Source organism: Bison bison, unplaced genomic scaffold (genome assembly GCF_000754665.1).
Source record: "Bison bison bison isolate TAMUID 2011002044 unplaced genomic scaffold, Bison_UMD1.0 scf7180017864384, whole genome shotgun sequence".
NCBI lineage: Eukaryota > Metazoa > Chordata > Mammalia > Artiodactyla > Bovidae > Bison > Bison bison.
The window spans coordinates 1,043,235-1,054,194 of NW_011494956.1; the positions used below are offsets into that span (position 1 = coordinate 1,043,235).

The 10,960-nt window shown below is 42.1% G+C and overlaps 1 protein-coding gene across 1 annotated transcript in view; it reads left to right on the top strand.

Annotated features, from left to right (window-relative positions):
• The first annotated feature begins 10,717 nt into the window (after positions 1 to 10,717).
• HLTF (helicase-like transcription factor) overlaps positions 10,718 to 10,960 on the top strand; it is a 64,902-nt gene continuing 64,659 nt past the window's right edge. The window contains exon 1 of the mRNA XM_010858121.1: positions 10,718 to 10,942. Coding sequence (XP_010856423.1) covers positions 10,923 to 10,942 — 20 coding nt within the window. The 5' untranslated portion in view covers positions 10,718 to 10,922. The remainder of the gene's footprint in view (positions 10,943 to 10,960) is intronic.

Genomic DNA, 10,960 nt, shown 5'->3' on the forward strand with positions numbered 1-10,960 from the left:
AGAGATCAAATTTCCAACATCCGTTGGATCATAGAAAAAAAGCAAGAGAGTTCCAGAAAAGCATCTCCTTCTGCTTTATTGACTTCGTCAAAGCCTTTGACTATGTGGATCACAACAAACTGGAAAATTCTTCAAGAGAATTCTTTTTTTTCCTTTTTTTTTTAAGTAATAGCTTCTAATTCTTTTTTTTCTTTTTTTTTTTCTTTAATAGAAAATTATTTAATTAGTATACATGTGTTCCCTTTAGAGAATTCTTAAAGGGAATACCAGACCACCTGACCTGCCTCCTGAGAAATCTGTATGCAGGTCAAGAAGCAACAATTAGAACTGGACATGGAACAACAGACTGGTTCCAAACTGGGAAAGGAGTGCATCAAGGCTGTATATTGTCATCCTGCTTATTTAACTTACATGCAGAGTACATCATGAGAAATGCTGGACTGGATGAGCACAAGTTGGAATCAAGATTGCCAGGAGAAATATTAATATCCTCAGATACACAGTTGACACCACCCTTCTGGCAGAAAGCAAAGAAGAACTAAAGAGCCTCTTGATGAAAGTAAAAGAGGAGAGTGAAAAACCTGGCTTAAAACTCAACATTCAAAAAACTAAGATCATGGCATCAGGTCCCATCACTTCATGGTAAATAGATGGGGAAACAATGGAAACAGCAACAAACTTTATTTTCTTGGGCTCCAAAATCACTGCAGGTGGTGACTGCAGCCATGAAATTAAAAGATTCTTTTGCTCTTTGGAAGAAAAGTTATGACCAACCTAGACAGCATATTAGAAAGCAGAGACATTACTTTGTGGACAAAGTTATGGTTTTTCCAGTAGTCATGTATGGATGTGAGAGTTGGACCATAAAGAAAGCTGAGTATTGAAGAATTGATGCTTTTGAACTGTGCTGTTGGAGAAGACTCTGGAGAGTTCCTTGGACTGCTAGGAGATCCAATCAGTCCATCCTAAAGGAAATCAGTCCCAAATATTCATTTCAAGGACTGATGCTGAAGCTGAAACTCCAATACTTTGGCCACCTGATGTGAAGAACTGGCTCATCAGAAAAGACCCTGATGCTGGGAAAGATTGAAGGCAGGAGGAGAACGGGAAGATAGAGGATGAGATGGTTGGATGGCATCACTTACTCAGTGGAGATGAGTTTGAGCAAACTTTGGGAGTTGGTGATGTACAGGGAAGCCTGGAGTGTTGTAGTCCGTGGGGTCGCAAAGAGTCAGACACAACTGAGCAACTGAACTGAGCTGAACTGAACTGGGGGGAAATAAAGGTATGTTCTTGCCTGGGGAGAAGAGACCTCTCTTAACTTTGACAAATCCTGTATGAATCATACTTTCACCATCCATTACGCCCACTGACTTAATATTTTTTGAATAGGCTTAGTGTAGCCTGTATTTCAGAGAAGGCAATGGTACCCCACTCCCGTACTCTTGCCTGGAAAATCCCATGGATGGAGGAGCCTGGTGGACTCCAGTCCATGGGGTCGCTAAGAGTCGGGCACGACTGAGCGACTTCACTTTCACTTTTCACTTTCATGCATTGGAGAAGGAAATGGCAACCCACTCTATTATTCTTGCCTAGAGAATCCCAGGGACAGAGGAGTCTAGTGGGCTGCCATCTATGGGGTTGCACAGAGTCGGACACGACTGAAGCGACTTAGCAACAGCAACAGCAGCAGCCTTTATTTATTACTTCTTCCTTTAGCATGTGTTCTCAGGTTTTCCTACCTCCAGCTTCAGAAGATAAAAATGTAGTAGCAGTCAGTGCCTATTTTAAGAGTCTTATAAATTTTCATTTGAAAGGCAAGTGGAATGAGTTTTAGATCCAGAGTCCCAAAACCACCCCACAACTTCCTCTCCCCGAAAAGATAATGTGAAACTTTAAAGTCAGAATACTTACTGCTAGATACACTGCTGCTGCTACTGCTGCTAAGTTGCACACCAGGCACTGCTGTCCATCACCATCTCCCGGAGTCTGCCCAAACTCATGTCCATTGAGTCAGTGATGCCATTCAACCATCTCATCCTCTGTCGTCCCCTTCTCCTTAAAGTGATTTCATAAATTATATCAAATGCAAGGAAAGTTTATTACTATATAGATTTAGTCAGCAAAATTACTGAGCACCCAGACTGTCTTTTAGTTATTGCAGGATGTAAACTGTGAACAACATAAAGTCCCTTTTTTGGTGGAGCTTATCTAGGGAAAGGAGACAGGAAGTAATCAAAAAAACAAAGTAATTCCAGTTAGTTGTAAGTTCTGAAGATGACACAGCAGGATAAGGTGACTGAGTAGGGACAAGCAAATCAAGTCCCGCTGTTTTGTAAATAACATTTTATTGAGAGACAGCCATTCCCACTCATTTAAGTACTGTCTACGGTTGCGTTTCTCTTAATGCGGCAGAGTGATGTAGGCAAAGGTGAACATATTTACTCTATAGCCCTTTACAGAAAAAGTTTACTGACTCTTGGGAGAGAGAGTAACTGAGCAATGAGTACTTTAGATCAGAAAGTCAAGGAAGGCCTTTCTGAGGAGGTGATTTTGAGCTGAGACCTGAAACATAAGAACCCAGCAGGGAAAGGTCTGGGGGTCCACACAAAAGAAAGAGGAATTTCAGAAGCCTGGAGGCCTGAACAATCTTGGCAGTATGTATGCCATAAATGAAAAGAGGGTCGGTATTCCGAGAACATCAGGAGCCCAGGAAAACGTGGAATGATATAAGATAAAAAAGAGAGAGGCAGGACTAGATAATGTACTCTGGGAGAATCTGGATTTCATTTTAAGGCAAAGATAATTTATTGGAACATTTTTAGCAGGTGGATGATGGGATATAATTGATGGTATAAAAAGATCTCTCTGGCTCCTGAATGGAGAATGCAACTAGGAGTAGGGTTAGATGAGGAAAACAGAAAATAGGAAGGAGTTCAGATAGACCATTGCAGTATTACAGTTCAGCTGACAGAACAGTGACTTAGACACAGTGATAATAATAAAGATGGAGAAAATTAGGCAAATTTGTGTTATATTTTGGAAGTAGATCTAATAGGAGGGATAAAATGTGTGGTGTAAGAGCAAGGGAAGAATCGACAAGTTTTTTCAGCATGCTCTTTACTAAAATGGGGGAAACCAGAAGAATAAGCATGTTGAGGAAGGGGAGAGGTGGAATTAAGAGTCCTGTTTCAGGAAATTTGCTGGCTGACCACTGGTTAGGATTCTGTGCTTTCACTGCTGAGGGTCTGGATCCAATCCCTGGTTGGCAAGCTAAAATCCCACAAGCTGTGAGGCGTAGCCAAAAAAAAAAAAGAAGAGTCCTATTTCAGGTTTGTAAATTTAAGATGTCCATTATATATGATTCTGGAGCTCAGAGAAGAAGGTGGATTAGAGATACACATTTGGGAGTGATCAGTATACAGATAGTTCTCAGGTAGCTCAGCAGTAAAGAACTTGCCTGCCGATGCAGGAGACACGGGTTTGATCCTTGGGTCAGGAAGATCCCCTGGAGAAGGAAATGGCAACCCACTCCAGTATTCTTGCCTGGAAAACCTGGGAGGCTTCAGTCTATGGGTCACAAAGACTAGGACATGACTTAGCAACTGAGCACACATGCATATTCGTGACAATGATTCTTGCTGCTGCTGCTAAGTCGCTTCAGTCGTGTCCGACTCTGTGCAACCCCATAGACGGCCTGACCTCATGGACTGCAGCCTACCAGGCTCCTCCGTCCATGGGATTTTCCAGGCAAGAGTACTGGAGTGGGGTGCCATCGCCTTCTCTTAACTGAGAATAATTTTGTCCCCCACGTGAAACAGACTTACCCGATTTACCACAGATTGGGACTTGAACCCATGTGGTTGTGCCCTGCCCCTTTCTTTCCTTCCTCTTACACAGGGACAACTTTGAAGTCAATATGAGAAAAAAAGCAAAGTGAAATGGCTTGAAAATTATCTCATGTATGATTCAGCCTCAGAACAATCTCATAAAATATCATTTTAAGGACGTGACATTTTTAAAGACTTTGCCAAAGTATGACGTGTTTTAGTTTTCTGCTCCCACCTGAAATTTTTTACCTCATTTTTATAAACTGTTCATTTTTCAAGTACTTTCTAAAATACCTGGAGTTAAGAAAAACAGTTATGTGTCTTTAACTGAATTTAGTTCTATAGTGTGATGCCACATATCCACCCTCCTCCCCTTTTGGGGGGCATTTTTAAAACCTTTTGATTCTTGTGTGACTTTTTATCTCTCTTTGTATATTTTCAATTGTTAGATTAAATTGTATGATCTGGGGAAAACATTACACTAGTCTGGGAATCAGGAAATGAGGGTTTAGACCATAGGTCTTTTGGGATAATAAATCCTCAGTGATGATGAAGGAAAATGTGTCATTTTTTTGTGTTTGTTTTGGGACTTCCAACCACCTCAAGGATAGAAATCTGAAACAGCAATATGTGTAATGCTTTCCTTCCTCTTTGAAGGGGGATATTTTGTGAATAGGTAGCTATTTGTATATGATATAATCCTACTGGGACAACAGTATCCTAGCTATACAGTTGTATAATGGTAGGATTTTTAGTCTGATGTGGACTTTTATTTTTTGGTTTGCATGGTGTTTAATGTGAGGGGTGAAAGAAGAGTGAGGTAGCAAGGAAGTTATTAGCAAAAGAAAAGAAAGGATTATTTTTAGGCCCATCTTTCTTGGGTGTGGGCTTGGGTGGAGTGGGTAGGGAACCACAAGGGTTTTATCATGCAGATTGCCTGTTTCTCTGGAGGATTGAGAAGGCCAGGGTGACAGATAACTGGTGCTTGAGCGAAATTTCCAGACTGGTTGATTAAGATTACATTATGGGAGAGGTTAAAACTGCAGTTAAATCAGGTATTAAAACTAGGATTGGTATCATAGGTTTTTTTTTAGCGTGAGTGACACCATTTGGGGACTATGGTTTTCTTTTTCACAGACCAAAGCGATGCTTTCCTGAACCTGAGATGAGGATCCTGGGCAGGAGGCAAAGGCGGAGACAGATCACAGGGCAGGCCTAATGCTTTAGCCACTCTGGTCTTCCGGCACTTAGGAGCACAAACTGAGCCAAGGCCTAAAGGAGGAGGAAACAATTATCTCCTGGGAAAGGCCTCTGTAATCTGGAACACCACAGATTTCTCAGAGTGGGAGTTGAGAAAAGAATGTCTCCCGGTTCTTGATGAAACTTTTCAGTCTGTTTCAAGGACTTGCACCTGGGAAAAAGCACTGGTTTCTGGAAACAGTGTTATTCTGTTATTTAGGAACAACTTGCTGACGAACATCAGGAAATCACCCTCAATCAACTATATTCCTTGTTAAGTGCTAGAAGACTCATTAGATAATAACTCTACTACAACAATAACAGTAATAAGAATGGGCTTTTAAGAGCAATTATTGAGTGTTTACTTCAAGGCAGGCACTTGATATTCATTGCAGTATTTAATTAAAAAGAATTTTATTTGGCATTCATTTTACCTTACTTCCTCTACCCTATCAGTTCTTGTTGTACTCACGTATCTGCCCCAGAATCTATAGGGGTCCCAAATAAGTGTAAGAAAATTTGGTGGTAAATAAGTAAGTTACAAAAGACTATTTTCTATCATTTCCTCCGTCTTATTTGAAAAAATGGTTCAGAAATACTATTGTACAAATGTTGATTTCCTGATTTTGATAATTGTACTATGTTTATGTATGTTGTAAAAGCAAATGGGGTAAGAGATATGAGGTAACTTTTTGTGCTAATTTCACAGCTTTTCTATAAGTCTAAAATTATTAAAATAGCAAGTTAAAAATTTTGATTTCTTTACAAGAATTTAGTTTATAGCTTTAATTATTTTATTAAAAAGGCAATACATATTCAATATAGACAACATTTCATATGCATATAGGCAAAAAGAAGAAAATGTAAATCCTCTAATTCAACCAAGAATTATCTGCCAAAAATACCTAGATGTAAATTCACTGAGATGTGTGTATATGGATGTATAGCATATACTAATTTCAATTACTGACTGTTCACGAAGACAAACTTTATAATTTTTTATTGAGTTTAATTTGTCTCACCCATCAGTTTGCCTAATGGAAGGTAATGATTTAGTCACTTCCAGGTACTTCAGTCATTTTAAGACTTTGTTGTTGTTTAGTCACTAAGTCATGTCTAACTCTTTTGTGACCCCGTGGACTGTAGCCTGCCAGGCTTCTTTGTCCATGGGATTTTCCAGGCTGGAAAATACTGGAGTGGGTTGCCATTTCCTTCTCCAGGGCATCGTCTCGACCCAGGGATCCAACACACGTCTCCTGCGTTGCAGGCGGATTCTTTACCGCTGAGCCACCAGGGAATCCTTAATACCAATTAAATTCAAGTTTCAAAATTCAGTTTTATTTCTTTTACCCTTTAGGGAACTTAATTTTGGGGCTTCATTCATTCGTCTTCTGCAGCCACCCACTGCTGGTATAATTTATCTCACCTCATCTTTAGGCACCAGTCTGCTGTTCTGCTTGCTAGAACCATGATCCTGGAGACTCATAAGAGACCCCTGTAGGATTTCCAGGACTGCCTTTGGGCCCCTTAACTGAGCCACCTCATTAGCATTAGCAATTACTCCTTTACTGTCGTGGCACGCTTCAGACCTCTGAGGCTCTCTCTAAGATCTGCAAAATCTTGAGGCTACTCTTTGGAAAACAAGGCAGAGTTTCCCTTTCTTATATTTTCAGGAACTTTGCTGTTTTTCACCCCTCCTTTTGTGGTGCTTTGTGACCACATGGACTGTAGCTTGCCAGGCCCATCTGTCCATGGAATTTTCCAAGCAAGAATACTGGTGGGACTTGCCATTTCCTCCTCCAGGGGATCTTCCCAACTCAGGGATTGAATCTGTGTTGGCAGGCAGATTCTTTACCACTACACCACACTGGAAAGCCCTCTGTGGTGCTGGACCCTAAAAGCTACTCAGAGATTTGCTCTGTGAACTCTTTCTACTACATCATTCCTGAAAATTCTGTTATACTGAATTTTTGTCCTTATCTTCTTTTGGATGAATGAATTAAAAAAACAAGTTTTTACAGCATCATATATTCTTTTGGTCACACTGCGTGGCACGCAGGATCTTAGTTTCTGTGCCTCCTGCATTAGAAGCACAGAGCCTTAACCACTGGACCACCAGGGAAGTCCTAGCTTTGTATATTCTTCTGGAATTCATTAGTTAATTACATAAACTTAGAAGTTTTTGTATTGAAGCCAGGCTTTTGAATAGTCAGACTCTTCTTTGGGGCTTCAAAATTCTATTTTGTTAAGAACCTGTGAAAGAACATTTTTAGCTTACTTTCTTGTTTGGGGTGTAGAGAAAAACCCTTATTTCTGGCAATCTCTGAAAGGCTCTAATATGCATATTGCCAAGCCACATTATTTATGATGTAGATGCTTCCCTGGTGGCTCAGACAATAAAGAATCCACCTGCAATGCAGGAGACCTGGGTTTGATCCCTAGGTTGGGAAGATCCCCTGGAGAAGGAAACGGCATTAAATGTTTTATGCAGGAGAAAGGCAATTGTGAAAATTGGATTATGACCTAGTTATTAGAAGACACCAAGGATTGATTTATTAATTTTGTTGGGTATGAGAATGGTCTTGTGGTTATGTATGCGAAGGTCATTATAGGCAGCGTGGGTTGGGAAGTGATAGGAGTGGGAAGTAGGGGACAGATTATAAAAAGCCACACATGCCATTCTTTGATTTCATGCCCATAGCATCAAACAGGGAAGTGACATGTTTAATTTGCATAGAGGGGGAAAGGATGAGCAGGCATGTTTGTAACTAGGAGGCAGACGGTTAGAGGAATTTTTTATTCCTTCTCCTCCCTCAGCACCCATATCCAAATTTATTAGCAAACTTTCCTGGTCAGCTTAGCTTCATCACTTCCCCATTCCAAGGTATTATCATCTCTTACCTGGACACAATCATTTCCTGATTAACTAACCAGTCTCTCCATTTCTGTTCTTTTCCCCTATAATCCATTCTCCACAGAGCTGCCAGATTGAATTTTTTTAAGCCTAATTTAGATTGTCATTCTCCTGCATGAAACATTTAATGGCTATTACATTTAAAACAAAATATAAATGAGGGTCGGACACAGCTGAGCGACTTCACTTTCACTTTTCACTTTCATGCATTGGAGAAGGCAATGGCAACCCACTCCAGTGTTCTTGCTGGAGAATCCTAGGGACAGGGGAGCCTGGTGGGCTGCCATCTATGGGGTCACACAGAGTCGAACACGGCTGAAGTGACGCAGCAGCAGCAGCAGCTACCGTAGACCTTAAATTTCTATATCATCTGGCTCTTATGTTGTTACCTCTTTGTGACACTCTCCTTACACATCAGTCCAACACACAAGCCATTGTACAGTTGCCATTCTATTTTTTAGCTACAAGTTCATTTTTCAGAAAACATTATCTTATGTGACAGTTATGAATTTATAAGTGTAGTAACATTTTAATCAAACTAGTACACACTGCACTTTTTAAACACTAAAATAATAATGATTAAGTGAAAGAGTGCTCAAGTTGAAGTTCAACTGCTAGATCTGAGATGTAAAATAGTGACATTATGGACAAAAATGTTGATTTAGCAAATTTTTACTTCATTCAATCCACATTCTTTAACCATGGTATGGTCACTGCTCACAGGTTTCAAGTCTTGAGAGGATCAGGTTTACCTGCATTGTGACATTTGAAATTTTATCTTTCAATCTGATGAGCATAACTTCCTCATTAACTTTATACACAAAACATCTTCAATTTGGGCATTTGGGGGCATATTTTCCAAGAACTTAGATCTGGCACACCCCAAATTGAACTATACTGCCATTTGCCTCCTAAGACTTCTAGAAGAAAGTAAATAACTGAAATAATTTGAGGGATTTCCTTGGCCATCCAGTGTTAAGACTGTGTTTCCACTGCAGGAACACGGGTTGGATCCCTGGTGGGGGAACTAAGATCCCACATGCCTTGTATGCGTGTGTGTGTGTGCTCAGTCATGTCCAACTCTCTGCAACCCCATGGACTGTAGTCCTCCAGGCTCTTCTGTCCTTGGTATTTTCCAGGCAAGAATACTGGAGTGGGTTGCCATGTCCTCATCCAGGGGATCTTCCTGACACAGGGATTGAACCCACATCCCTGAACTGGCAGGTGGATTCTTTACCACTGAGCTACCAGGGAAGCTCACATGCCCTGCATGTTCAGTAAAATGAAGTACTGAGTTGCTGCAAATTCTACTTCTCATTCTACATTGGTTCATATTTACAGATTGTGATAGTTTAAGATAATAAACAAATGCCTCCTAAAAACCTGTTTCACTGACCACCTCTAAAACTCTGCTGTGTGTGCTAAGTCACTTCAGTCATGTCAGACTCTTTGCGACCCCATGGACTGAAGACCACCCAGGCTCCTCTGTCCATGGGATTCTCCAGGCAAGAACACTGGAGTCGGTTGCCATATCCTTCTCCAAATCCTCTGCTGATGGAAGTGTAAAATGGACCACTCTTTGAAGGGTGACGGTCAATAGTAATAACTTTCTCAAATATTTTTCCTTTTTAATCCTGCGCTTGTCTTGACATTTACACCTAATCCGAAGGGCAGGTCATGCCAGCTTCTTACCCTGGTGCTGCTGCTGCACCAGTTAAAAGGCTGACAAGGCGCAGAGACCAGTCCGGCCAGTACCTGGGCTGCACCGGCCCACTCGCCCATCTATTCAAAGCTGAATTCTACCGAGTCTCCTCAGACTCTCAAAAGCTGGCTATTGGGCACGTGGGAGCTCTTCCTAGTTCCCTGAGGAAAATCAGCTTCTTCCCTTACTGCAGGGATTGTCACGTGCCTTCAAGGGAAGCAGGGATACTTCCAGCAGTCACCCACGAGCTTCTTTTGCTCTCATTGCGTTCTATGATTTTCCTCTAGTAGAAGTGAAAATTTTCCCTAAAAGAAAAAAAATGCGATAGCGAGAAAGAAATGGAAACTCCATAAATCTAAATTGAAATTAAACTCTCTGAACCCGGTGTGTCTCACTGATTCGCTCGTGGGGCTTAAAAGGCATATTTTGAGGGCAACTACCCGGATTCACCACAGAAAACGAAGTGAAGGATCTGGCTGGTAGGGTTCGTAAAGTGCGGAGCTTATTGACTGGAAGTCCCTACTACATGTCACATTCAGTTCAGTTCAGTCGCTCAGTCGTGTCCGACTCTTTGCGACCCCATGAATTGCAGCACGCCAGGCCTCTCTGTCTATCACCAGCTCCCGGAGTTCATTCAAACTCACGTCCATCGCGTCAGTGATGGCCATCAGATGAAGAGAAAATTAGGATGAGGATGAGGTAAGGCCTGAAAAATGGGGCCGAGGCTTATGGCTTGAGGAAAATAGCTGAAAGGGGAGTTGTCGCCCTCTGTTTGAGGTGGCTAATCAGACGAACCGCGGATGCCTTGAACACCACACTCGTGCTACTGGGCCCGCGTGCCTTTCCCGCGCCCTGTCTTGCAGGCGGGGAAGAACCCGGATGGAACCACCCTGGCAGCTGGGACCACCCCCCAGTCTTTGAATCGCTGCGCGGGGCGGAGTTACCCTCCCTCCTTTGCTTTGATTGGTTTACCTCCGTAGGTCCCTCCTTGGGATTGGACTTTCCGGATGCCAGTCACAATGCGTCGCTAGTCACTCAAATTGTTGCTGGAAGCAGACGGTACTGTAGACGTCTGACCAGATTTCGGGGCGTCTTATTCTCGTGGAGTAGGCTGTCGCTCCGGCGCTCGGAACTTGTCACCGGCTTTTCGGCCGCGAGGCCTGGAAGGAGGCTTATTTAGGCGGCTTGAGAACGATCCTGGGCGTCTGAGTGTTCCGCTCGTCACGCACTCAGCGCCATGTCCTGGATGTTCAAGAGGTGAAGGGGGCGGGGGGG